Here is a 27,031-nt window from a genome sequence, read left to right as displayed (position 1 = left end):
CGAAGGAGCGGGCGCGCGCGGAGGGTCCATTGGCTGGAGGCGGGGGGCGGGGCTCCAGAAGGCGCGCTCTTTGTCGATTGGTTGGAGTCGCGAGGGAGGGTCTCCGGAGGGCGCGCTCAAGGTTCATTGGCTGGGGACGCGGGGGCGGGGCTCCGGAGGGCGCGCACCTTGGTGGCGGTCATGGAGGAAATCGGCGCCGGCTTCCGGAAAGTGAGAGAGGGCCTGCTGGCGGGGCGGGCTGGGGGCGCGGGGCGAGGCCGCCGGGGCGGGGGGCACGCGCGGGTCCGGCGGGGACGCTGCGGCCCGGTCCCCTGAGTGACCCACGTGCGGATCCTGAGCCAGACCCCGCGCTGCCGTCGGGTGCCTTATAGGGTGAGCCCATTCCCAGAATCTGGCAATGACCCTCGTCCTGCACACCTTTCGTCCTCCGTGGATGGGATCCCGCGGCCGGGTAGCGGAAGGTTGGGTAGGCAGCCTGGTCTGCGGCAAGAGGGAGAGGGTCTGCAGAAATCGGGCAGGGTAAGTGCCAGCACAAATGAAGGGAGGCTCAGAGAGGAGCCTGGGCTCCCGCCCCGCGGCTCCGGGATCCGCAGGACTCACCCTAAAGAATTTAGCGTAGAGCACAGTGCGGCCCAGCTCGCGGGTAGTCTCGGCGCCTGCGTATTCTAAAGCTTCCTTTTGGCCTGTTTCCTATCACACCAGCCCAGTGCTTTGCGTCTCACTTGAGCCAGGCTGGCTTCGTTGCCTGGTGTGTACGTGGCTCTACAAGTGCTTTTCTTAGCAGCACACCCAGCACAGTCAGGCACTGTTACATGCACTTGAAATGGATTAGCCCGTGTAATGCTCAACACCACAGGAGATGGGTACTGGTACTACCCCCACCTGCCAGTGGGAAAGAGGCAGAACTAGAGTCAAACCCAGGCCATCCGCCTCCAGAGTCAGCCCCTTTGCTCTGCACCTGGCAAATGGGGCTCTGGGTGGGTGGGTGGTGAGGTCAGCTGCCTCCCACACCCCGCAGGCTGTAAGTGGTCTGAGTCTCACATTGTTGCTCTGTCTTAAGGTTAGGTGACATTGAGCCCTTGATATCAGGCCTTTGTGGGCAGGAGGGAGAGTCTCAGCCCCTCATGAGTACTTGTCCAGCCAGTCTCCAGTGGGTGTTCTCTTTCTATCACCCAGAATCGTCACTCTGCCCTGGCCTACAAGGGGTATATAGTGTCAAAGGGAAAACCACCGAGGCAGGGGGTTGTAGGAATCCTCCACTGTAATAGCTGCAGAGGGGAGCACTGGGCTGGGCCTCCTTCATGCAGTCCTGCACAGCTCTGGAGCCCTCACCCTCAGAGGGCTCTGGCCAGAGCTGGGGTTATGGTCATTACCCATGAGCAGGGCTGTCCCCGGGGAGGGGGAGGGGTCGTGGTGCCCCCACACAGTGGGGCAAAGGCTGACCACATCCCAGGTCCCATCCTACCCTCTGCAAGTTTAGGGAACCTCTGCTCCCAGCTGGTGCTGACTGCTTTAGTTGTCACGGCAACCCCATGCAGCTGCCCCCCAGCAGCAGCCTGGTTGATTTAGCTCTTCCCCAGGGTCTGGGAGCTGGCGGAGCAGTAGAGCCTTCTGTGCCTTTGCTGGTACCTTTCAGGTACACAGCAAGGAGGGCCAGCAGGTGGCGCCAAGCTCACGTGGTCACTGCTGGGAGGATGAGGCTGCTTCTTTGGTGCTGCCCCAAGTGACTGGTGACGAGCTCTTACCCTCCTGAGCCAGGGCTTCGTCAGGGTCCGCTCCCTCCACTCTGCTCTCCAGCTTTGCTGAGCTGCACTGGGTGAGGCAGTGCCATCTCCGTGGCTAAGGCTAGAGGTCTGGTGGGTCCCCAGCTCACCTTCCCTGCACGACACCCAGTTTCTCCTGGGCACCCACTGCTGCTGTCCTCCCGCCTCCCCTGGCGCTCTGCTGGCTCCTCATTCGCAGCCTCTTCTGGCTGGTCCCTGCCCTCAGCAACCTCCCTTGGTCCACCCACGTGCTGCCACCTCCCAGATCCTCATCGCCAGCTTCAACCATCTCTGAGTTCCAGCCACCCAATGGCTGCTCTGCTTGGACACCTCACTGTGTCCCTCATGCAACATGTTCCAAGCTGAGCTCCTGAGATGCTGATCCCCAGAATCTATATCCGCTTAGTGGTGCCATACTTTGGGGCTCAAGCCTCTCCCTTGAGGAGTCTTGGCCTGGGCCCGCCCTTGTCCCATCCTCATTGGTCAGGAAGTCCTGCAGATAGTCTGGGCCCTGCCCCCTACCTTGACTGCCCATTGACCGAGAAGCCTGGCCCCTCCCCAGCTCTGCGGTTCCCACAGTGCCCTTCCCCATTACAGGAAGATCCCTTTCCACGTGTCGTGTCGTGTCGTAGGCTCCAGGGAGGGACCTGGGATGGAGCTGACCCAGTGCCCAGAGCAGGGTCTGGCAAAGCTGGGCGGCATTGGTGGTGTGGACAGGCCTGTAAAGGGGCCCAGTGTGGGGAGAGCACCTCGTCCCTGGGGGCAGGAGCACAGGACTGCTCTGGATACCATGAGGACTGGAGCCCCAGAGAGCAGCAGGCAGGCACCTGGGCTGCTCCCACCGGTCTGCCACTTGCATCTAATTTCTGGTCCTCCTGGAGGCAGAGAGGTTTCTCCCCACTGCCTAATCTCCCCACCCTGGGAGAGCCCCACAGACAGCATTTCCAGCCAGAAATTACAACCCCATCCCATCCAGAACTAAATGCCTAAGGGGTGTGCAGCAGAGGGGCGGGGGCGGTGGCTCACTGACGCCCCCTCCGTCCCTCAGGAGCTGGTGAGCAAGCTGCTGCACTTGCATTTTAAAGACGACAAGACCAAAGGTGTGTGAAGGGGAGGGGGGGGGGGCGGTGGCCGGGGACTGCTGGGCACCCGGGACCCTGCACTGCACCTCTGCAGGGGCCAGAGCCTCAGAGAGGACTGGGCCAGACGGAGGGCTGAGGTCACCGGCAAGAGCGTGAGGTCAGCAGCAGTGAGGGCAGAGTGGGGCAGCAGGGAGAGGGTGTGTGTCTGTAACCTTCTCCCTTCACCTTGCAGTCAGCGGGGACGCGCTGCAGCTCATGGCCGAGCTGCTCAAGATCTTCGTTGTGGGTGAGCAGAGGGACCCAGCAGTGTTCTCTAGTATCCCACCCAGGCCCGTCCGGATCATTCACGACCGCTTTGCATTTTATTTTTCAGTGGGGTAACCAAGACACATTTTTCCAGTTTTTCCCCAAGCACCTAAGCTCCCTGTCCCTGAAAAGCTCCGTGTTTCAGAGGCCCCAACCTCAGCCTTCTGAGCTGTCGGCTGGCACGGGGGTGGGCCAGCAGCCAGGGCTGAGGCCCACGGGGTTTAGGGTTCAAGGCCCCCCAAGCCTTCTCTGCCTCACTTCCCTCCTGCATCACGGCAGAAGCGGCCATCCGCAGTGTCCGGCAGGCCCAGGCAGAGGACCTGGCCCAAGTGGACGTGGAACAGCTGGAGAAGGTGCTGCCTCAGCTGGTAGGTGCACCTCCAGGAACAGGGCCTGGCCCAGGAGATGGGGGTGGGGGGGTGGCTACATCCACGAGGCTCTGAGCGCTCCTCTCCCCCACAGCTTCTGGACTTCTAGGGGTTTCCACCCTCACTGTGGCCACCGCTCCACGTCACGGCCTCTGGCTTCAGACAGGACAGGAGCTGCTGATCCCCCAAGGTTCTCCTCCAGCTCCCAGGATTGGCCGGGTGCCAGCAAAGCACCACTCTCTTCCCCCTGTCATCCCCTCTGCCTGCTGCTGATGGCCGGGATGCAGCAGATAGAGGGGTCACTGACAGGATGAGGGTCCTGCACCTGGGTTGGTGCCCTCCCCTCACGCCCCCCGCCCTCAGGACAGCCGAGCACCCACCGGTGTGGGAGAAGCACTTGGTCACCGGGAAGCAGGTGCGGGAGACCCGCCTGCCTGAGCAGGTAGCCTGTGTGTCCTCCACAAACAAGCAGAACGGTGTGGTTCTGCCACCGACATCAAAGCTTGTGTGTCACCTTCTAGCCGTCTGATATTCCCCTCAAAAGATGCTTGCCTGAGCTGTATATTTGTTCTCACAAAGCAACGTCAGTAAATCAGAGCCACCTCCCCAGGCACAGCCTCCTGTTGCCATTAATCACCCAAAGTCAAGTTGCTTCAAAGCTGGGAGAGGACAGAATAACAAACAGCATGTGTGAGTGCCCTGCTGTGGGCCAGGCTCAAGAGGCTGTGAAATCGGAGCCCTCGCACGTGTGGCTGCTCGCCTGGGACGGTGCCTCTGCCACAGGGCTGCCGTGAGTGTGGTGTGCCACCGGCCCGGCCGGGGTGCTGGTGGGGCAGGGGGAGCCACGCCAGCGGGAAGGACCACCGGTCCCAGGGCCACAGGGCCAGGCAGCTCAGAGCTGCTTGGGAGCCGCTAGAAGCCCAGTCGGGAGGCCTGGCTGCCCTCCCCCCGCAACACAGTACCCACCTCCCACCAGTTCTGAAAGCTGCTGGGACTCATCAGCCCAGGACAGAAACACCCAGAGGGCCCTGGGCCCAGTGACCATGGGGTCAGGACTCTCACAGAGCTGGAGGACCTATTCCACTGGGGAGGGACGTCTGCCCCTGCTGCCACGGGCACCCAGGAGCCCCACCCCCATGCCCAAGGATGGCATGGGTGGGGGGCCAGCCCTCCCTCCCTAGTTTAGCCCCGCTGGCCCCTTCTCGCACCCGTTCCCCGCCTCTGCCCCCCACTCCCCTCTCCCCCCTCCTGCAGGGAGTCTCAGGGCTTCAAAGCTCTGGGCGCATGTGGAAGTCATTAGACCTGAGGGGAGAGGCTGGCGACAAGTGCCAGAGCCCGTGCCCCACAGCCACTTTGAAGTGCGCTCAGATGGTGGGGCGGGCGGGGCACCGGGAAACCCCAGGCCAGCCCTGCCCGGTCCCACCGCAGGGTGGGGGCTGCGTCCGCCCCTCTCCTGCCAAGGGCTGGGGGCCCAGCCTGAGATGCAGCCAGGCAGGCGATGCCTGGAGGTCCTTCTCCCTGAACTCGTGTCCTGCCTAGAGGAGTCGTCATGAACGTCAGTGAAGTAAAAGCCAAGGGGCAGGCGGTTCAGGGCAGACACCTGTGCCCTCGTTAAGGAGAACAAGCCCCAGCAAGCAGCCGCCCAGGCCCACGTCACCGTCCAGCCAGGCTGGAGGCCCGCGGCTGGGGACGCGGCGCAGGGGCAGCAGCAGGAGGAGGGCCGTGGGTCAGAGGACCGAGGGCCTCTGCCCTGGAAAGGACGACAGGAGGGTCTCAAGAGAGGCTTGCATGTTTATTCCTGCTCAGGGTGGGCAGGGGTCCTGTGGCTGGCAGAGTGGCACCTCTGGGCTGGCGGCTCTCACCTCTTGCTGGCTGCAGCGCAAACACATGGGATGACCTCTGGGCCCTGGGCTCCCGCCCAGCAGCCCCTCCCTGCCCGGCCACCCCCCATAGTACCTGGCAGCTTCAGCCACTTGGGCACCTTGCCCAGACCCCTCCTCACTGGCTGGGCCGTCCCAGGGCTGGGCTCAGGGGGGCCCACTGACCCTTCTTCAGCAGTTGGCTCCAACTCAACGGGCGCAGGGTCAGGGGCTGGTGGCGGGGGTGGGGTTCCAGCAGCCCTGGACATGGACCTGAGAACAAAGGCCAAGGTGCCAGATGGTGGGCACTGTGGCAGCGGGCTCTCCCCACCCTCTGTGGACACTCACCTGGCCACCAGCACGTCAGCTGCAGACGGGGAAATGGTGTGTTCCAGCAGCGTGGGCTCCAGGTAGATGCCTGCAGGAGGCCCAGCCTACCCTCAGGCCACAGAGAATGGGGTGCCCCTGCCTACTGCTGCTCTGCTCTGGGAGGGGGCGTGACCCAGCCTGAAGCCCCCAGGAGAAGGGTATGGGGTATCGGGGCCACAGGTCTCCCTCCCAGACCCGAAGTCCCCTGCTCTGGGGCGTCTGATGAGCTGGGATGTGCGGCCCGGGGCTGGTCAGCAGCGGTGGGCAGAGGGGGGCCCCACCCACCTGTTGGCTCCTCAGGTCCAAAGTGCACAAGGGCAGCAGGGAAGAGGTTTGCCTGCAGGGAGGACAGAGGAGAGCTCAGGGACCAAGTGGGCACCGTGGAGGACGGCAGAGAGGGCCACACTGCACTTCCATGCTGGCCTCATGGGTGCTGCACCCATAAGGCCCAGGGCTCCGCTGAGGGCTACGGCCCTACCAGGCCCCTCCCACCGTGCAGTCCACTGCCCAGCTTCACCTATTCCTCCTCTGGCACCAACCCCAGTGCAAGCCAGGCCAAGGCATCAGACCATCGAATCCTAGGGCCAGCCCCAAACACCAGCTGAACAGGAAGTTCTCGTGGTGTGTGTGCTCTGGCATTTTTACCTACCTCCCCTTCCTGCCCAGTTCCCGGGGTAAACAGTTGACAGTCTGAAGGTGGGAACTAAGCTTGGAAGCCCCCGCCCTCAGCAGAGACTGCAGGAGGTCAAGAGGTCAGAGGAGATGCAGACTCACACAGAACTGCATGGGTGGGGGCATGGGGCACAGCCCACCATGCCCCCCACTCCCCTCCCTCACCTGTGCTGCCCAAAGAACAGAGTGCAGGAGTCGGGGGCACTCCATAGGGACTGACATATGAGCCCAGGTGCACTGGAAGCAGCTAGACTGGAGACAGGAGCACCAGGGGAGGGACCCTCAGTGGCCCCGGCACAAGGGGAAGGCGGGGGGGGGGGTGCTCTGGGAGCCAAGCTGCTTTGGGAGTCCCAGGCTGATCGGTGCCTCCAGGCCTACTGCCTTGACCCAAAAGCCCATAGGTGGGTTCCCTGACTCGGCACTGGTCTCGCTTGATAAGGAAAAGCCAGTGCCAGCCAGCATCAAGCCTGTCCTGCAGGGTGGGTGTTGCACTGGGGTCCCCACACCCCTCCCGGAGGCCTGTCCATGGGGGTGGTGGTGCAAGATTTCTGCTCAGGACTGGCTCCACCTGCGCAGGTGTGGGACAAGGACATATCACGTGGCCCCCGAAACGCCCCCGGAGGCCTCCCAGGTAGGGGGCTGGACTGTGGTGCAGAGTCAGGGCTGTTGCAGAGGATCCCGAAGCCCTCCAGTGTCGTAACCTGCCTCTATTCCCGCCTCTGCACCCGACGAGGACCATGGCTGTAAGCCCCAAAGCTGGCCTGAGCCAGCAGGAAGGCCACCGCCCAAGGCTCTGTGTCCTTAGCCCTGGAGGAAGGGCCACTGCTGCCAGGTGAGCGCATCCTCTCTGCCCAGCTCTGAGCTCTTGGCGTCTGGGCGGGGAGTATTAATAAGAGGAAGCTTCAAAGGCCAGGCCTAGGAACGCTGAGATTGCAGTTGAAGCTGAGGGACAGAGAAGGGCCGTGAACACTCTGAAACCCCACTGTGATGCCTGGAATGATAGCCTGGTGCGGGGAGATGGGCTGCAGGGTGGAGGGCAGCCCCAGGGCCCTGGAGGCACTGGAAGCTGGGGGCGTGGGGAGAGAAACACAGGTAGGACAGTGCCTCAACCTTTCTAGGGTAGCGCAGTGAAGCCAGACCCTGACCCGGCCAACCCGCCAGGCACTGGGGCCACCCACCCGGCTGGGCCGTCTGGGAGCTGCAGAGCTTGAAGTCTTGAAGGACCCATTTGGGCCCCTCGAGGCAGCTCCTCTTGAACCTGGCCTCCCTGCCTTTCCTCAGCACCTGCTGGAAGCCCCCTACCTGCCAGCCTGTGTCTCAGGGAATCCCATTGGAAAAGGGGTGAGTGGACGGCACAGAAGACCACCATGACCGCCAGGAGGGAGGGTGTACCCCTCTGCTCACGCTGACGAAGTCTACATGGATCGTGGTGGTCTTCAAGGCCCACTAAGGGTGATGGAGGGGCTCTGGGCGAGGCAGTGGTGGGGGTGGCTGAGACAGGAGCCGAGTGAGCTCCCTGAGGCTTGGGGCAGAACCAGCACTAAGGGGGCTCAGTCCCAGGAAGCAGGTACGACGTGGGGGGTTGGGGACCTTTGTGTCCACGGACTGGGTCCTCTGCATCCTCCCATCCTTGGCCTCACCCTTTTTTGGCCTCTCCCAACGAATAGTCACTCTGACCTGATCCAGTGGCCAAAAAGGGCACTGGGCTGCCATCCCCCACACCCACCCTGAGCTGTCACTTTCTGGGGCGCAGGACCAGCCCCCGGGCAGCCTCCAGGGCAGCCGGCAGCCAGAACGCGGTCCTGCCAGGGACATGAAAGCCAGCAGCTTCCGCGCCCGCGCCTGCTCACCCGCAGGAGGGAGGAAGCCTTCCTTCCCTGAGCCCTGCCAGCTCTCTGATCGCGGGCGGGCAGGGACGCCACTCCGAGCAGAGGCCCCACGGCTCCAGGGCGAGCTGACGGATGAAAGGAGACGGCTGCTGGTAGCGGGGGCAGAGTGTCACCAGGAATCAGGCCACGTGGGCGGGACAGGCAGCACCCCAGGGTTCCTAATTGGAGGGGGGTGCCTGGACGCTGGCCCCTCTCCATCCCAAAGCATCTTCCAAATTCAATGTTTATCAACAGGCTGGCCAGCGAGGGAGAGTGGGGAGGGAGGGAGGGAGGGCGGGTGGGGATAGAGGAAGGAGGCCCAGTGCCTCTGGGGCTCCCGGGGGGCTGCAGAAGGGGGCTGAGAAGGGGGAGTGGGGGCGGGGGAAGCACCCTGCTCCCCCCAACCTTGACTCCTTTCCTTGGTGGGCTTCCAGCCTCTCTGCTGCTCTGGCCCCATCCCCCCATGACGGTGGCAGTCCTGAGCAGCAAGCAGACCCCCTTGCCCCAACTAGACCTCTGCAGGGCCTGCTGGCCACTCAACAAAGGCCAGCCTCTGTTACTAATTAAAATATCTGAAGACACTTTAAGAGGAAACCATTAGGCTAGAGGGCTGGGGAGGCCTCAGGCTGCTCTCCTGGGGTGAAGGGACAGGACATTCCTTCTTGCTCTGGACTGCGGCCCAGCAGGGCACCGGATCAACGCTCCTCACCCTGGGAGCTCTAGGGGCCTCCAGCTAGCAGGGAGGGCCCACCACGGCATTCCCAGAGGAGGCCACAGGGCCCAGGGGAAAGGCAGGGGCAGGGCAGCAGGCCTGGCAGCAGCCCCTCCCGTCTGGGCAGCTGGCCACCTGCAGCCGAGGCCTCTGACCCTTGGCCCTTAAGGGGTTCCCCTAAGCAGCCCCACCTGCCAGCCCCTTCTCATCCAGACCCAGGGGCAGTCCTGGCTCAGGATGGTGGCAGCCAGCCGGGCAGGCCCATCCCCACCGGGGCAGGAGGCAGAGGAGGCTGGAAAGCCCCCAAACTGACTTCAGCAGCACCCTGCTCCCTCCTAGTCCACCCTCTAAAAGGCCTTATCATACTCCCGACTGCGGCCTCACGCTCCCTCCTGGGCAGGTGCCCCTCCCGGGCCAGCCTAGCAGCACCCACCAGCCAGCCAGGCAGGCAGGCAGTACCTGAAAGAGGGTCAGCGTGTGGTCGTCCAGGATGGTTTTTGGAGGAGCAATGACTGCGGAAAGATGGTTGTCTGCGCCAGGAAACGCCTCACGCCCCCCATCACCCCCCCATCCCTTGCCCATGCACCCCCTGCCCCAGGACAGGCCTGAGAGTGAGCATGAGGCCTGGGCCATAGGCCTCAGCTGAGGAATTTCTGAAGTACTCCTCAGCTCACATCCCCCTGTCCATCACTCTACCGCTGCAAAAACCCAGCAAGAAGCTGGGAAGAGGGCCTCGGGCAGACTCACCTGCAAGGGGACACCTGCCCTTCACAGTTCCCTGTGCAGCCCTGCGGCCTGACCCTTCACTACCCAGACGCCCTCCAAAGGAAGCCAGCAGCTCGCCCCTGTGCCCCCAGCCCCTACAGCTCCTGGCCAGGTGGGAAGCAAAGGGCACAGGGGCGCTGAGCAGGGTCAACCTCCCTCCCCAACTTCCCCAGTCCCGGACTCATGCTCAGACACCGGCACAGGACCTGCCTGCCCCATGATGCTGTTTCTGTGGGAAAAGCTGCTTCAAGCCCCAACTGGGAGGTGCCAGGGCTGCTGAGCAGGAGGTCCCAGAAAAGCACTTACACAGGTAGAACGGCAGCTTGGGGTTGCCCAGGTGGCTCCTCACGAAGTCCCGCAAATCCCCCACTGCAGGAGGAAGGGTGGGGTGAGCAAGGATCCCACACTCAGACCCACTCCAGGGCCGGGCCCCCTCTGCAATGGGACGGGAGCCAGGTCCAACCTGTGTGCAGACCCGCTCCCCAAGGTCACCAAGAACCCCACTCAGAACTGGTGGCACTGCTGCCTTCCTTCCAGATGAGCTGCAGCCCCAGGCCAAAGACCCCGCTACTGGATGTGGGGGAGACCTGGGTCCACCCTTCTCTGGGTGCCCCTCTGTCCCACCCATGCTCAGAACAGATGGGTGCACGGGGCCACCCAGTCCCACGGGTACTGCCTAGCTGGTCTGCCGAGCCTCCAACGTGAGCCGGTCCCCAGCCCTGCACCCGCTGCCTGCCCCATGGCCCAGAGGGAAGGAGCCTGGAAGAGCTCACAGGGCGCCCCCACCCTCCCGGACGCCCAGACGGGGCTGCTCACCGGTCTCGCTGGGGCGGAAGAAGCCCTGCAGGATGTAGCGGTCAGGAAACAGGACCCTCAAGACCACCTAGGCCAGGACAAGCCAGCTTGTCAACAGGACAGCTGGAGTCCAATCCAGGCGTCCACACCCCTGGGCCCACGATGGCTAGGTCCCCCGGCCACGTCAGGCCAGCACCCCCTCACCTTGGCTGCCCCCTAACGCTCCCGGCCCCATGGGCTGGACACAAGGACCAGTCAAGTACCCACGTGCACTTGTGAAAACACACTGATGTTTTTCATCTTAGAATGGGGCTGCCTGGCTCATTAACGAACCACGGCCGTGTAGGCCTGGGCTGAAGTACAGGAGACCATGGCCAGTGGCTTGTGGGCTGCAGAAGCCGCAGGAGGCCCCAGTGCAGAGCCATGTGCAGACCACCTCCCGCCCAAAGGTACCTTAGGGTAGCGCTGCAGCTTCTCCTTCATCTGAGCCTCTCTGAAGGCCTTGGTCACCAAGGGGGCTTCTTCCAGGCGCTTCCTGGGGTGGGGGGGTGGGGTAGGGGGCGGCAGTGGTGAAGGTCCCAGGTCTCCCCAACCAGAGCAGAGGCCCTACACCAGCTGGACTCTGGGTTTCTCCCTCGTCCCCCTGGACTTCGTGAGCTGCTCCGCAACATAGGGCCAGACAGGACTAGGAGCCCCCTGCCTGGGACCCCTCACCCTCTGAGGTGTTGCCAAGGGAACGGGTGTCTCTGAAGGGGCCGGGTGCATACCCACCGTTCACTCTTGAGCTGGGCCAAACGTCTTCTGACATCATCCACGGTCACTTCGAAGAACTCGTCAGGCAGCTCTGCAGGCCAGGCCTGGAGCAGCACCTCCAGGTCAGGGTGGCACACCACGGGGTCTCGGTCCACTGGCTAGGCAGGCAGAGGGCTCGGCTGATGCAGGTCCCGGGAAGGGCCCAGGCTCCCGACCCCAGGGGGCTGGGGTGGCCGTGCAGACCCCGGCTGAGCCATGTGCTGCCGGCCCCGCCTGTTAGCCCATGGCCAGGGCCGGGTCTCCGTGATGGGGCATGGGACAGCCGAGCCTGTCCAGGACTGGAGCCCCTCCCACCATGCCTGCCTGCTTAGCAACACTGACACTGAGACCCTCACTCACCACCAGGGCACATGGCCCTGGGGTCTTGGCTTAGCCGGGTCAGCTGGCACCCTGACTGCTGGGGGGTACTTGGGCAGTGGGTGAACAGCAGCATCTCTGTTCACTTCCTGTCTCCGTGGGGGCTCCCCACGAGCCCCAGGGAGCTACCTGTTATCAGGGTCTCCCAGTGGGGAACAAACTTGGGGAGCAATGCCCTGGTCATGGCCATGTCAGCGGTTCCACGGGAAGGGCAGGAGAAGCGACAGCCCCCAAATTAGAGATTTGGCAAAAACCTGCCAGCTGCTGGCCCTATGGCCAGGCTGACCCCTCCTCCCTTCTCTGGGGGAGCAGCTGGCCCCACCCTCTGCCCACCGTGGGGACACAGGAAGGGACAGCGTCTCTCCTAATTGGCAGCAACGGAGTGGGAAATTATAAGGCAGGGCCTGCTCTGCTCGCAGTGCCTCCGGGTGGGTAATTGTAGCGAGTGTAGCCCAAGTGACTATGTGGGGAGACACCTTCGCGGCGCTGAGGCCGCCCATGGAGCCGGGCCCGACAGAGGGGTCCAGCTGCGCCGGCAGGGCCTATGCCAGGTCCTACCCTCCCTCGCACAGAACATCCACAAGCCGTCTGGGGTGAGGTCACTTCTCTGCCTTCTGCTCCCGCCTGCCCCCTCCTCCCCGCCCCAGCCTGGCACCGAAATCCCACCTCCTGCCTTCAACACTCAGAGCCGGGCTCAGCAGGCTTCTCTGATCATCCCTTCCTGCGCTCCGGCCCGACCACAGCCCCACCCACTCTAGAGGTCAGACTCACCAACCTGGGGCTGGTCGAGGGCTGAGGCTGCCCAGTGCACCTGCCAGGTGTCCCAGGGCTGCTCCCCCAGCCACACCCAAGGCCTTGACTGCCCAGGCCAGCAGGTCTCTGCCATTCCTGAGTGCACAGCTGTGTCACTCCTCGTAATGAAGGGAGGTGGGTTCTCGCCAGGAAGCCCCACTGATCTCAAGGCACTGTGGCAGGGTGGCCAGGAAGGGCTGGCTGAGGCCCGGGCAGTGGGGTCTGTAGGTGGCTGATCGAGGCCCCTGGGGGCTGCCCCCTCAAAGCCACAACCCTCCTGCCGCCCACAGGCAGTCCACACCAGAGCTTTTTATAACAAGATGCCAGGCTGCCCCCCACAGCCACGGCGCCTGCATTCCAGAAGGGCCGAGCACTCGCCTGGGCTCCCGGGGGAGGGCGAGGGCAGATGTGAATGTGCCTGAGCTGGGCACCGCCGTGTCCACGAGTGCCAGGCCCCCGGCGCTCGAGCACAAAGCCCACAAGCCAACGAGCAAGCTCTGGGACCTCCTTGTCCCAGTCCCGCCCTCCAAGGACCCAGTTCTGGACACATGAGTCACCCCGAGAATCCAGCAATTGGGTGACTTGTGATCCACGGCCTGGAGCTGAGCCTGACCATCAGACAGGCCCCCTGATCCCCGGAGGGGGCACGGCTGGGGAAGCCCGACCCTGAGTGCACGGGGCCACTCTGGCCTCCTTATCCTCCTGGGTACTTCCAGTGCACAGCCCAGGGGTAACCTGGAGGACTGCAGACTGCTAGCACTTCCCACAACCCTCCCACAACTTCCAGAACAGGGACGCAGGTGACACCAGCTGCTGGCTTCATGCTGCTCAGGGGCCACTGACTTTCAGTCAGAAAGTGAGCAGACAAAAATCTCTCTCCCCGCTGGATCTACCTTCAATTCACACCCCTCCTCCCATGCCTCAGCTCTGCTCCAGAAGCCCGTTTGTCTGTCCAAGAGCAATCAGGAGCCGGGGTCCCACACGGGAACCAGAGCACTGGGAGAGAGCCACCTCGAGATCCCACTCTCTCGTTCTCCTGCACCGCCCTGCGTCTTGGGGACCTCCCTGCTCCTGGGCAGAGAAGCCAGGGTTCTGAGCAGCCTCTGCTGCCCATCAGAGCCCAGGGGCCAGATCACCCAAGTCCCAGAGCTGCCGCCACGACTGGACCCCAGGCGGTCCCTGTCCCATGAGAACAGTGGATATCCATGGCTGGGCTGGTAGGACGGACCACCCTGTCCTACCAAATGACCGAGGGAGAAGCCAGGGGGCTTCAAACACCTCCATGAGGCCTGCCCAGAAGATATTTCCACCGCAAAGAGGAGAGAGACCAGGAAAGGAGGAGTGGGTCTGACCGCTCCATGTGGGAGGAAGCAGGGCAGACACGGCGCCAGCGGAGGCCAAGCCCTGGCCCTGCTCACTTCCAATGCTCTGCCGGCAATCTAGCCCTCATTTGCTGTTCCTTTACCCGCCGCTCCTTAGTCATGGGCAGTTATCATGCACAGCTCCCATCCTAGGTGGATTTATGGAGATGTTTTTGGATGGAGATAGAGATCTAGGATGAGACACCATTAAGAAAAAAAACAAAAAACGCATACAGTGGCCACTGTCAGAGGGCCTCAGCGCCCTCACCGTGGGGACTGGGTTCCTGTGTGCTGGCCGAGGGAGGGACACAGCCCCAGGGTCCAGGATGGGCCTCCAAGATGAACCTCCCAGTTGGTGCCCGAGGATGCTGGTGGGGTGACAGGCCTAGAACCTTCCCAGCACACCTGACAGCTGGGCCACCTGACAGCCCGAATCTCCAGGTCTGCTCCTCCAGATCCTACCAGGGAGCCACTCAGAGGACGCGCCTCCACTAAGAACCCAATGTCACCAGGCTTGGGTCATCCTGCCAAAGTCACAGGTTTTCCATCATCAGCTCAAGGTCCAGCTCCTGAACGCTGTCAGTGTCCAGAGCACAGCCCCGGCCCCGTCTCCCGCCGCCCCCACCCCCTAACCCCAGGAAAGCCAGAGGAGCCGGTTCCTCCCCCGGTGGCCCCGACGCTGCGGGCATCTCACTGTCGGCTAGAAGATGGGCAGAATGAGGAGGAGGAAGCCAGAGCCTGGGGTCTGAGCCCATGGGGTGGGAGGGCCTACATGACAGCGCATGACAGATGAGAAAACAGGCACGGGCATGATCCTGAGGGGAGGATCGGCAGGTGTCTGCAGCCTCCAAGGGCGGGGCCACAGGAGACCCGATTCTTCTGGTGGAACGCCCAGCAGGGGTCTCTCATTTCCTGCAAGCAAGCACAAGACCCTAGCAAAGACTCCCCTGTCCCAGCCTCCACCGAGGGTATTAAGACAAGAGAACACCCAGAAGACCAGAAAGGAGGGAGGTGGACGGAGAGAGCAGACGAGTCAGGCTGTCTGCAAACTGGAGGATACTGGCGAGGGGCACAGAGGGCATTTGGGAGGGAAAGGACCCTCCGGTGGTGGGGGAACAGGAGCACCCTCTGCGGGTGATGTTCAGAGGAGGCCCTGGGTGACGGCCTGAGGCTGCAGACACTGGACTGACACCTGGGCCACTCAGCCATGGGGACTTGGGGACCCGCCACCAGCTGTGGACGGCCACCAGTGCCTTCAGGAAGAGCCTCTGTCACACCAGGATGGACCCTTCAAGGGAGACCCGAGGGGAGGAAGGTGTGAGGGCACTGCCTACCCTCAGCCCCATGCCACAGGCAGTGAGATGCCAGGCCTGGAGGGGACCAGGGGACGGGGCTCTGGGCTGAGACGTGGGCCCACGGCTTCCCCCAACAGCCAGTGGACATGCTCCAGTGGCCACCACACGAGTGGCTGAGAACCCACTTGGGCACACAGGGGTCTCCTCATGTCAAAAGCGGCCTCACTGCCTGCTGAGGTTTCATTTTCTTGACAGTAATTTTCCAGGACATGATGACACAGGGAGAAAAAATGTAAAAACTATTTGGAGGTGACCTCAACCCCAGATTTTCCAGCTGCCCTGTGAGGGCTCTTGTTTTCCTCCCGCCCTCCCACCTCCCTCTTACCCAGACTGTCCTCTGACAATGATTTTTGGTAACAGGGAATGTGAAGCGTTTCCCCTTGAGGCTTGGAGCTGAAATGAAACACTACGCGGGAGGAAGGCGGGCCAAGCCTCCGTCACTCTCAGAGCCGGCCGCCCTCTGGAGGGAGCAACGCGCCAGCACGAGGCCAGGCCTGACCGGCAAGGCTGCACTGAACTCCAGCCCCTCATCCGCTGGGCCTGCCAGCGGCACAGGCGGAGGCCGCGCCTGCCCCAGCCCTGGGCCAACGTCCACACCTGGGCCTGCACGCCTTCCAAGCAGGAAAAATGAGAGCATCTTTAAGAAGAGGAGAAACGCTGGGCTGCGACAGTGACGCAGGCATACTTTGAAACCCGGTGGCTCCACGCCCTGGCGTGGCCCCACCTGTCTGTGCACGCAGTGCATGAACCTCCAAAGGACTGAAATAAGCAAATGTAAGGCATGGGGTGGCTCTCCTCATGCACAGGGTAAGACGCCTGCTCCAGGCCAGCAAACCCAGGGGTGGACGCACACAGCAGACCAAAGGGCCAGGAGAAACCCCGCAGAGGGAGCCCCTTGAGCCCGATCAGGATGGGGGCCTGCAAACGAGGCTGCCTGGCCCTGCGGGCAGCTCTGGGGTTCCAGGGGGTACTCTGGCAGCCGGGGCACCCTGCCCACCGGTTCTCCATGGCTTCGCAGGTTGGGCATCTGTCTCTCCCCCGAGTCCAGTCATGGTTGAGACACAGCATGACAAGGACAGCTGGAGGGCACCTGCCTGTCACCAGGCTTTAAAAACCGCCTCAAGACTCAGTTGGGGCCTTCAAAGTTGCTGACCCATCTGCCAGCAAACCTCAAAGGGCATCCCAAGTTAAGGCCAAGGCCAGAGCCCCGGGACTGTCCACAAACAGCGGCAGGGCAGGGACAGGCTCACAGCACGCCCTGGGCCCACACATGGGGGGACAGCGGGCTGTGCTCTTGGGGGCATGTCATGGACAGGCACCCCGGGCCAAGAGGAGGAGGGTGGCAGGGCAGCAAGGGGCACTGCTCTCGGTCCACCCCAGGCCCCAGGTCCTGGCCAGGCTCCCCCGAGCCCTGCGTGTTCTAAACCTTCCCGTAAACCGGGGACAGCCAGAGGCGAAGCTGACGCCTGCCCTGAGACATGGGTGCAAGGTGCGGAGTAAGCCCCCGGGGCCACGTCTTCAGGAGATGAGACCATCCCCTGGAGGGTGAGGGGCAGGCAGGGGAGACTGCCGTCAGCCCGCCCTTCCCAGGGGGTTGGGGCCTTTGATCACGAACCCCTGTGCCAGCTGCGTGGGGGGACGCCGGCTGGGAGCACAGCCCAGCAGCACAAAGAGCTGCGGGGCAGCCTCCTGGGCCAGCGGAAGGACTTCAAAGGACAGGCCAGGGGCCGCCGGGCAGCCCCAGCCTCTCTCCGCACTTGGTTCTGACGGCCAGTAAAACTACCTTCTAATAATTAATGTTCTGACATCAAAGGCAGGAGCCGCCCGGGTCTGTAAACCATCCCGGGCCTCAGCCGAGGACCTGCCTGTATTTCATCCTGTCTCTTCTGACTCTTCATTCAAATCCAAAACCACACACAGGCAAAGCATTAATGGGAAACTTGGAAACTCTTTTTGATTACTAAAGTGTACCTTTGAAGTTCCCCCAAAAGTTCTGATTTGTTCCCTTCTCCCCTCCCCCAGGACTCGAGGGGACACAAAGCAGACAGCATGTGGCCAGCCGGGCCTCCGGGTGCACGGCTGTCAATGTGACAGGAGGCGCAAGGCAGGCGGGCGGGGGACGCTCCACAATCAACCAGCTGCTGGGGCTCCCAGATCAAAGACACGCACTGCTGGCGGCCAGGCGGACCCTCCCCAGGACTCCTCCTTCCTGGGGCCCCTGGGGTCAGCGCTCGGGGATGCACTGGGATCCTGTGCCTGACAGCAACCACCTATCAGGCTGGCACCAGACCAGGCCACTCCCCACACAGCCCTGGGGAGTCAGCAGGCTCCCAAGAGATGCAGAGAGCCACAGCCTTTAGGGTGGGAGAAGGAGACAGCCAGCCCCGGTACTAGTTTTCTGGCCCCCAAACCTAGGGGTCCCCAGAAAGAGCAGGCCCGAAGGGAGTTGGGCCCCCAGCCCTGGCTCACCCCAACCACAAGGCTCTGCTTTCGAAAGCTGATTCTGGGCCCAGGTGACGAGCCTGTGAGACTGGGGGCTTCGTACTAGTGTCTAATGCAGCCCAGACATCAGCGTAGAAGCCAGTGGGGTCCCTGAAGAGCCAGGGCACCACCACCACCTCCCCAGGACGGACATTCACGGGGCTTGAGACTGGCTCAGTTCCCCTCCCTTCCCCCATCCATTCAGCAAGGACACACAAAGCATGGTTCAGGAAGCAGGAGGAAGCCCCCGCCACCTGCCCCTCTGCAGGAACTTGGGCTCTGTCCCACCGCTGAGCCTCCGCACGGCCCACCCCGCACAGGCACAGGTGCCCCTGTCCCTCTACCCTCCCCTTCAGGTATGTGACCTGAAAGCAAGAGTGAGGAGGGTGCTCTAGAAGAGACAGGATGCAGGCTCCAGCACTAAAATATTAGTTAACAGCAGCTCAGAGTGCAGCTAAACACATCACTGAAGCTGGACTGACCCCTGGAATGCAAGGATAGCTTCGTGGGGGAAATCCATCCCAAACCTCAGCATGCAAACGAACTAAATGAGAGCGAAGGCGTGGAATCACCTCAATGTGGGAAACGCAGCTCATAAAGCACCACTCTTGGGTCTCCCTGGTGGCGCAGTGGTTGAGAGTCCACCTGCCGATGCAGGGGACACGGGTTCGTGCCCCGGTCCGGGAAGATCCCACATGCCGCGGGGCGGCTGCGCCCGTGAGCCATGGCCGCTGAGCCTGCGCTGCACAACGGGAGAGGCCACAACAGTGAGAGGCCAGCGTATGGCAAAAAAAAAAAAAAAAGCACCACTCTTACTTTTGATCAAGAAAAATTCTCAGAGAATTAGGAATAGAAACTCTTGATTTGATAAAGATTTTTCACAGCCCACAGCATCTTTCACAGATAAACTAAGATTACTCCGTGTGAGATCAAGGTCAAGACAAGGATGCCCACTAAATTTGCTGCTATTCAACAGAGACTCAATCACTGCAATACGACAAGAAAAAAAAATGAGAGAAGTAAGGACATCAAGGAAAAAGATAAGCTGACATTATCTGCAGACTCCAATTGAAAATAAGAAACTGCTGGAACCAGTAAAGCAAGTGAGCAAGGCTGCTGGGTATAAAAGCCAGCAGCATCCATGCCCGGGTGGAGCCTCTCCATTCTCACTCCACAAGCTCCTGCTCCAGGCAGGGAATCCTGCAATGGCTCTCCATCGTCTGGAAAGGTGATTTGTACAAAGGAATTCGTTTCAGCAGTGGCATCCTTCTCGTCACTTAAAACCTCAAGTGGACCCTAAGCGTTGGCACATGGAGCCACTCTGGCTGGAAGGAAGGGCAGAAGAGAGCGGAGAGCCTGGAGCCCTCACTCAGAAGGTGCAGCTGCGTCTCGAATAACGCCCACATGCACCTGTGCAGCCTCATGGGCTCCACAGGTGACAACGTGCAGCCCAGGCTGGAAACCCAGGCTGGCCCCACCGTAAGGTCTCTTTATTTGGAAAGACCCTCTCCAGCCACGAGCCAGAGACCTAAGCTGGACTCTGGATGAATGCCTGAGCCTCTCCAGGGGCCAACCCCAAGAGGCAGGGGGCCCAGCACAGCGCAGGAGCCCAAAACGTTGGGAAATCTACAACACGCCTTTCCTGGAAACAGTCTGTGAGCTCTGCTGAGGGAGCAGTCACACAGAGGGACACAAAGAAGCCTATGGGGGCTTCCCTGGTGGCGCAGTGGTTGAGAGTCGGCCTGCGGATGCAGGGGACACGGGTTCGCGCCCCGGTCCGGGAAGGTCCCACATGCCGTGGAGCGGCTGGGCCCGTGAGCCACGGCCACTAAGCCTGCACGTCTGGAGCCTGTGCTCCACAAAGGGAGAGGCCACAACAGTAAGAGGCCTGCGTACCGCAAAAAAAAAAAAAAAAAAAAGAAGCCTATGGAAGCTCTGCCGTACGACTCATGAAAGCCCTACTGGAGAAAGTCCCAGAGGTGCTCCAGGGAGAAAGTCCTGCCCTGGTGCCAAGCTTGAGCACCAACCCGACAGGGGCCACGCCTGTCCTCCCTCTTAGGAGCTCCAACACAGCTGCAACTGCCCAGGGAGAGGTTGGCCTGACCCACAGACGACCAGAGATGGCCTCCATCAGACAGCGGGGAGGCAGACACTGGCCACACGCCTGACTTCTGCAGAGGTGCCGCCCACCTGGGGGTCCTCCTGCTCAGCGTGATCCAAGATGCAAGGCCCCTTCCACCCCTCATGTCTGTGTGTGGTCAGAGCAGGGGACGGGGGCGGGAATCACTGTGGGGGAGGATGTGAGACTAGGGCACAGCTCAAAGGTGCCCAAAGACAGATTCAACATCGAGAAGACAAAAAGCCTAACACTGCCCTGATGGTAGGTGTCTATTAAGTCGTACCTCAATAGAGCTGATCAGACTAGAAGACAGCGTCACAGAGGCAACCCAGGGCCTGGGCCGTTTCATCACAGCTCCGTGAGGGCTGCACGCCCTCCTCCCAGCTGTGGCTCAGACGGCCGCCAGGAACTTCCAAGAAGTCCCCACCAGAGACGTCTGAGGCCCCACCCACAAGCTTGTGAAGAGTGAGCAAACTCACCCTCTTCTGCCTGTTTGGCGCGTGCCCCACACGCCCACTGGCCAGTGGTGGGACGTAGCATGTGAGCTGCAGCACGCCTGGCTCAGGAGTCAATGTGGCGTGGGACGATCAAGGCCAAACCATCTTCCTGTCAAAAGCCAGTCAAACCCACCAGCCCAGGAGAAGGTGGAGGCGCCGCGTCCAAGGCTCTAGGAAGGATGGCTCTCTTGGCTGTGACATGGCCAGCCAGGACACACAGGTTTGTCAAAACCCATCAACTGTACATCTAAAATGGTGCCTCAAGAAAGCTGATTTCAGGCAAAGCAAAACCAAAAAATCGCTTCCCTGGGAAGATGAAACCGCACCCAGCGACCCTGCTGCACCCTGGGCTGAGCAGCCACGAGGTCAGGTGCAGTTAAGAGAAAGGACCCCAGCGCCCAGCTCGCCCCTTACCAGCTCCGGCTCCGGCTGGGGCTCCTGGCCAGGCCTCGACTTCTTTGGCTGGGAGGGGCCTGCAGGGCTGGAGAAGGACTTTGGCAGTTTGGCTGAAGATGACATCACAGGCCTCACGGACCCGGAGGGGCCCCCCAGTCGCTGTCCCCCACCCGAGAAAGGAACAAAGGGGGCTGGCGTGGGCTCCTTCGAGATCTGCTTTGCCTGAGCGTCCACCGGCTTCGGGCCCAGGCCATCCACGCGGCCAGCCCCCGGGCTCGCTGCCTCATCCTGATGGCTCACATCGCCCTGGCTGAGCTCCGCTGAATTCAGTGGAAACGGAGGGCTGCTGGCTGCCTGGTCGGCCGACAAGGAAGGGGTCGGGCTTCCTGGGCTTCTGCTCCAGGAGACCCCAGGCTCCTGCCTGCCAGTGGAATCATGTCTCTTCATGGAAAACCTGAGTGGGTAGGCCCGGAAAGCAAATGAAACTCCATACACGGAGCCCCGCGTCTCACAGTGCCAGCATCGTATCTTCTGGTGACTACCAAACCAAACCCAACCCCTGAAAGCACCCCACAGCCCTTCCCGACCCGCCTCAGCTCACGGGGGAAGAAGCGTGCGTGGGGCCGCCACGCCAGCCCGGCTGAGGGCAGATCCCCCCCACCTGATGCTGCACCCCATGGTGCCCAGCCCCCACAGACTGCAGGCAGGAGAAGCAACTGGCAAGGGTCTGGGCTTCCCCACGTTTCCTGTTTCCTTTCCCTTGAGACCGCAGTTTTCTTCACTAAACCAGACTCAGAGACCCCCCACCTGATGATGGCGCTGCCCCCGGTGAGGCCCAGTGACTGCAGCGTCGTGCTCTGCAAGGCGGCTCTACCGGTCACCTGTGAGGAAGGAACAGGACATCCTGCTGACCCCTCGCTGCCTCCCCCAGCCTGGGCACTGTGTCACCAGCACCATGGGGTCCCGCAGCCAGCCACAGCTCCCAAAAGGCCTGGGTCCAGCCCCCTGCACCCCAATCTACATCCGAGCATTTGTTCGCTGGTCCATGTCTGTCTCCCCAACCCCACCCCATCCGAGGTCTGGGTGGGCAGGGCTCAGGCCGGGGTTAGGCACATCTGGCCAGCTAACCAGCCCTCTGAGGGCTGGAGCTGATCCAGGCCCAGGTGCCTGAGGCCCAGTGGTCTGTCTCCTCCAGGGGAGGACCCATCCCCCAAGGTCCCTCCCGCTCACAGCCCTGGAACCCCTGCCCCACTGAGCCCTGGGTCAGGAACCTCAAACTGGGATAAATAGGTGAGTGTGCCCTGTCTACACCAGGGGCCCCTCGGGGACAGTGGGCACCCCAGGCCAGGAAAGGGCGCTTGGCCAGGGTTGAAACAAAAAGCCCCTGTGAGCCAGGGGACAAGCGCCAAGAGGGTCCCCCGTCACGGGCGGGCGGGCGGGGACAGGCAGGGCCTCAGTGCCAGGCCAAGCCTGCACCACGCCACACTCGGTTTTGAAAAAGATCAAAACTTTGAGCAAAGCAAATATTTATTAAAATGAAACCACTTTTGTGACTCTTGGGCTTTGAGAGAAGCTGAGAAAACAAACAGGGCTCTGAGGGAGGTTTGGGAGCAGCCCGGGCGGCCCGCAGTTGGTTCCAGCGGAGCCGGCGTCCTGCCTTTTTTCCATGAAACACATCATGCTTTCAGGGCCCCAGTCTGCCCATCGCTGCTTTGAAAGGTCTAAAGGAGTGAATTTTCCAGATTGGAAAGTGGGGTGGGCCCATGTGGCGGCTGGGAGGGGGCGACAGGGCGCGGGCCCGGCGGGTGGGCCCACAGCTCACCTACCTCATCTCTCATGTACACGCAAATGGGGCTGGCCTCACACGGCCGGTCCAGACACTCCCTGAGAGGGGAGAGAAGAAAGCATCACAGGTAACCACTGCCTGGGGACACTGCTGCCCTGGGGACAGCACCCTGGCCAGCCACTGTGGGGGACCCGCCCACCCTGGCCACCCCACGGCTGGCCATCAGCCCATGGCCTGGGGGTGTCTCCCACCTGCCCACGGCCTCCCGGCTCAGAGCAAAGGGAGGACACAGAACACGGGGACGGGCGGCACCAGCCACCTCCTGGACGTGCCTTGGGTTGCTGTCAACTGTGCCCAGGGTCGGCGATGAGAAAGTCCTGGGAGGGCATGATCTGGGCTTTTATCTGAAGCTGTCCCCTGAGAAGGTTGCTGCCCCAGAAGCACCAGGAGCACTTGGCACGGATCTATCACACAAACTCCGAGGAGAGAGTGGGGCAATGCCAGGACAAACAGGGAGGTGGGCAGCGGGCCCAGCCACCAACGCCCCTCCCCTATAAACCAGACCCTGAGATGGGAGGGAAGGGCCCCCAGGAAGCACAGCTGGGCAGGCTGGAGGATGGCAGGCATGCAGGCGCACCATCGCGCACACACCCTCAGGATGGCCAACACCACTCACACAGGCCTGTACCTCGACAGCTGTACCACACAGGCCTGCGACGACCAAGGGAAGTTTATTTCTGCATTTCCTGACACATACCCGTAGAACTAGCCCCCAAATAAACGCATGTCCCAGACCTAGCAGCAGTGCCCCAGGCCTGACCCTCTCCTCCGGGAAGGGTGACACAAGGCGTTGCGCCTGCCAGAGTAGGAGACCTGGAGCACCCTCAGGCCGTGCAGTGCTCCCGGCCAAGCCCAGGGCTCAGACAAGGAGGTGGCTGGGATGGGAGACACAGAGGCTCAGCTGGTGACTGTACACAGACACTCGGACACTCGACTGCCTGGGCCCGTCCCCGAGACCCGTGACACTGTCCTCTGCTCAGGTTCAGCATGTTTTCTCCCGTCTCTCTTGTTTGCTTTCAGTTTATGCTTTGCATATTCCTCAGGGCTGAGACACTCAAGCTAATCCAGAGGTTGCCGTGGGGGCCCCTGGAAGAGGTCCCTGGCCACCTCCCACAGGCTGCCGGTCCCCATGGAGCACCCCGGGCTCTCCCCAAGGCTGTGCTCACAAAGAAGCTGCTCCCCAGGGAAGGCTTCCAGCCCTCGACCAGAGCCTCATGGGGGCCGGCCATGGCGGGTGTGACCCCGCACACACAGCGTGGCCAGGCCTCAGGAAAACACAAGACCCCAAAGTGCCAGAGAGACAACCCTGACCAGGCCTACATACTCTTCATCCTGAAGCCAAAACAGAGAAAGAGTGAAGGAAGATACTCCAGCAAACAAGATCCCAGGGCTAGAGAGGAGGAAGGCGGTGGGGAGACACAGGGGTCCTGCTCCTTTCAACGGCAACAGAGACAGCAGCTTTCAGGGCTGGGCTCAGAAAGCAAGCTGACTGCCCACCACGAGACAGGCAGAGTCCCCTCTGCTCTCAGGGGTTCTGGCCAGGCGTCCTCCCTCGAAATCCTTGTCCAGGGCACCCAATGCCAGCGTGGGGACCACAAATCACAAACAGGGACGAGAGCACAGCAGCACCCGGGAAGGCCTGCCTGCCTGCTGCCCTCGGAGGCCCCTGGACATCAAACAGCAGCTCAGCTTTGATGTCGGCTCCTCCAGAGGGATCGGATTCCCGCGTGTGGGATCTGAGGAGAGGCCTGTAAACACGCCGAGGGGAGGGGCAGCCGAGATCACTTCCAGACTTTCCTGGCCAATTAACAGCGCTCTCCCATCCGGCCGAAGACAGTGGACCAGGAGGTTCCAGCTCAACGGAGAGCCGAAGCCACCACTCCCTGCAACAGACATTGCTAAAGTTCCACGTGTCTCAGAGGGAGCCTAGAGGGGACCTCCCGGGGACCCTTGTGCCCCTGGACCTGCTCCCACCCCCCAGCCCAGACAGAGCCACTGGACGCCACTTGGCCCAAGGGATGATGCTGGGGAGGAGTGGCAGGATCTCACTCTATCTAAGGCCGGCACACCTGCTCTCGGGGCCAGGCCTGGGGCCAGCAGGGTCAGCCAGGCAGGGCAAAGGCGCTGCTGCTGCTGTGCTCTTCAACCACCATGGAGGGTGTCACCCCATAGACATGGGCCATCCGCCCACCCAGATGGCTCCTGGCAGGGCTCGCGGGGAGGTGATGCTGTGAACTGGGGGCAAGGCAGGCATCTGGAGCCCCTTCTGTTTTTGTCACCTGTTTGGGCCTGACCAAGTTGGGCTGGTACAAACTCAGGTGCCACCGACACAAGCCTGACACCACAGCACTCCCACACAAGAACAACCAAGGGCTTCCCTGGTGGCGCAGTGGCTGAGAGTCCACCTGCCGACGCAGGGGACACGGGTTCGTGCCCTGGTCCAGGAAGATCCCACATGCCGCGGAGCGGCTGGGCCCGTGAGCCATGGCCGCTGAGCCTGCGCGTCTGGAGCCTGTGCTCTGCAATGGGAGAGGCCACAGCAGTGAGAGGCCTGCGTACCGCAAAAAAAAAAAAAGAACAACCAAAACTGACAAAAACCAACTGAAACTAACAGAGCTGTGACTTCAGGCTCAGAGGGGTCCCTGCTGCCACAAGGAAGCCCAGGGTGGGTGAGGCCACATCCCAAGGGGCCAGGTGGCTCACATCCACCACCACCCAGCAGCCCAACCCACAAAGAGATGAGGCTGTGGCCCAAGGGAGCAAGGAGGCCGAGGCTCGGCCGAATCACAGAGACTCCTCCTCCAGAGCAGACGGAGTGGGCAGTTGCAGGGGGAAGGCAGCCTCTGGCCTTCCCAAACAAGACGGGGGGTGGGGAGGTGCTGCGCGAGAGCCCTGAATCTAGGCCTCTGGCTGCCCGCCCACAAGGCTCTGGGTCTGGGCACAGCGTGACCACAGGCCGGCCCCCAACCTCAGGGGCAGCCCCTCCCTGCAGCCCGCTGTGCCCTGGGGGCCCTACGACCCTGAGAGAACAGGCAGACACCTACCTTTCCCAGGGACACTCGACTCCCTGCTTTTACTATGCATGGGATGAACACGGCTGAGATGGACCAGTGGGCTTGGCTGTGAAATGAGGCCAGGTGTAGAGGGGCAACGGGCTTCCGGGAAGAATCCAGCCTGGCATGGCATGCCTGGAGCCCTCCCTGAAGCAGATGCCCGAGAAGCAGAGAGGAGGACGGGCCAGCCCACATGGAGCCAGTGCCCTCCGTGGCGGCTACCCGTCCACACGGGTGCCGAGCACGCGCAGGGCAGCTGGCCCAGAAGGAGGCCAGCTCCAAGTGTGAGACACACCAGATTTCAAAGACCTCCTACCAACAAAGAATGTAAAATATCTCCTTTTTCCTGTTGATTACACGTTCAGAGAATATTTTGGATATATTGAGTCAAGTTAATTATATTCCTAAAATTAATTACACCTGTTTTTACTTTCCTTTGATGTGGCTACCAGAAAATTCTGAATTACCTCCATGTCCCGCACATGTGGCCCACATGGCATGTCCAGTGGACAGTTCATTGCTCCAGATGCTAGGGTCAGGGCCGGGCCACCATCCACCCTGATCCCCATGCATAGGACCTGCCTCCTGACCAACAGTGGATCCAGGGTGCTGTGCTCATCTCCCACAGCTCCCGGCCACGCACGGCACCAGCTGCTCTGGGACTCTTACTGCTCCCAAAAGCATCAAGTGAGAAAAACCAGCTTCCTACTTGTCCCACTCTGTGGGGACTTGGACACTTGGAATTCCCAGAGCTTCCTGCCCCCGGCCAGCAAGGGAGCTGCTGTGAGCCAGCCAGAGCTCCCTTGCCTCACCGGACCTGTCAGGCAGCTGCCCCCCATGTTGGCAGGCCCTTGCAGTGGTGGGCAGCTGATGCAGCCCCTGCACAGCCCCAGCATGGTTTCGCCAGCTCACTGGGCATCTGGCCATGACGTTGGGGCTGAAGACGCTGCCCTCCCTCCCTCATCTGAACCTTGCTTCACGGTTAGGGAGTGCCAGCTTCCAAGGAAAGGCCCGGACCTGCACTTCCGGAGATGAAGCCGAGACAAGTCCCCATTTGCTGGGCCAGCAATTCTGCCTCCAGAGTAAATTCTCAGGGCGGAGTGGGGCACAGACCTCCAGCTGCCCACAGGATGGGCTGGGCGCGCGCGCGCACACACACACAGGATAGGACTGCACAGCCATGGAAACGATGCTGAGGGCATTTCCAAGAAAACGCAGAACAGTCACAGCAAGAAAGAGAGGGTGCAAGCCGTGCCGTGCTCAACGCTGCATGAGTCAAGAATCCGTCCCTGCGCACAGCAGGAAAGAGAGGGTGCGTGCTGTGCCGTGCTCAACGCCGCACGAGAGTCAAGAATTCGTCCCTGCGTGACGACCCCTCCCAGGGCCCACATCCTCCTGATGT

General features: G+C 61.9%; 2 protein-coding genes across 15 annotated transcripts in view; one reads left to right on the top strand and one right to left on the bottom strand.

Annotated features, from left to right (window-relative positions):
- The first annotated feature begins 51 nt into the window (after positions 1-51).
- CENPX (centromere protein X) lies at positions 52-4,130 on the top strand. 5 transcript variants are annotated; one of them, XM_027081075.1, is made up of 5 exons: positions 52-210; positions 2,812-2,863; positions 3,078-3,222; positions 3,431-3,519; positions 3,614-4,130. In XM_027081075.1, the coding sequence occupies exons 1-5, from the start codon at positions 181-183 to the stop codon at positions 3,790-3,792; spliced, it is 495 nt and encodes a 164-aa protein (XP_026936876.1). In that variant the 5' UTR covers positions 52-180; the 3' UTR covers positions 3,793-4,130. The 5 variants fall into 5 exon arrangements, with proteins under 5 accessions (XP_026936876.1, XP_026936879.1, XP_026936875.1 ...); XM_027081078.1 differs by having other exon boundaries at positions 3,078-3,131; positions 3,614-3,654; XM_027081074.1 differs by lacking the exon at positions 52-210 and adding an exon at positions 379-519 and having other exon boundaries at positions 2,811-2,863.
- Positions 4,131-5,290: 1,160 nt separating this feature from the next.
- The window catches only part of ASPSCR1 (ASPSCR1 tether for SLC2A4, UBX domain containing), a 30,883-nt gene continuing 9,142 nt past the window's right edge, over positions 5,291-27,031 (bottom strand). For 5 of the 10 annotated variants that reach the window (XM_027081060.1, XM_027081063.1, XM_027081067.1 and 2 more), the window contains 13 exons: positions 22,557-22,614; positions 21,538-21,611; positions 20,749-21,184; positions 11,331-11,470; positions 11,013-11,094; positions 10,581-10,647; positions 10,071-10,133; positions 9,459-9,511; positions 8,270-8,397; positions 6,033-6,084; positions 5,727-5,796; positions 5,476-5,651; positions 5,293-5,391 (listed from right to left, as the gene is read on the bottom strand). In XM_027081060.1, coding sequence (XP_026936861.1) covers positions 5,518-5,651; positions 5,727-5,796; positions 6,033-6,084; positions 8,270-8,397; positions 9,459-9,511; positions 10,071-10,133; positions 10,581-10,647; positions 11,013-11,094; positions 11,331-11,470; positions 20,749-21,184; positions 21,538-21,611; positions 22,557-22,614 — 1,357 coding nt within the window. In that variant the 3' untranslated portion in view covers positions 5,293-5,391; positions 5,476-5,517. Of the gene's footprint in view, positions 5,392-5,475; positions 5,652-5,726; positions 5,797-6,032; positions 7,362-8,269; positions 8,398-9,458; positions 9,512-10,070; positions 10,134-10,580; positions 10,648-11,012; positions 11,095-11,330; positions 11,471-20,748; positions 21,185-21,537; positions 21,612-22,556; positions 22,615-27,031 lie in introns of those variants that run through there. The other 5 variants (XM_027081061.1, XM_027081062.1, XM_027081064.1 and 2 more) reach the window with 5 other exon arrangements.

The sequence above is a fragment of the Aethalodelphis obliquidens genome, unplaced genomic scaffold (genome assembly GCF_003676395.1).
Source record: "Aethalodelphis obliquidens isolate GAN/ISIS:26980383/991018 unplaced genomic scaffold, ASM367639v1 scaffold44, whole genome shotgun sequence".
Classification (NCBI taxonomy): Eukaryota; Metazoa; Chordata; class Mammalia; order Artiodactyla; family Delphinidae; genus Aethalodelphis; species Aethalodelphis obliquidens.
Note: the sequence above shows the minus strand (reverse complement) of the source record. Positions and strands in the feature narration are given on the sequence as shown.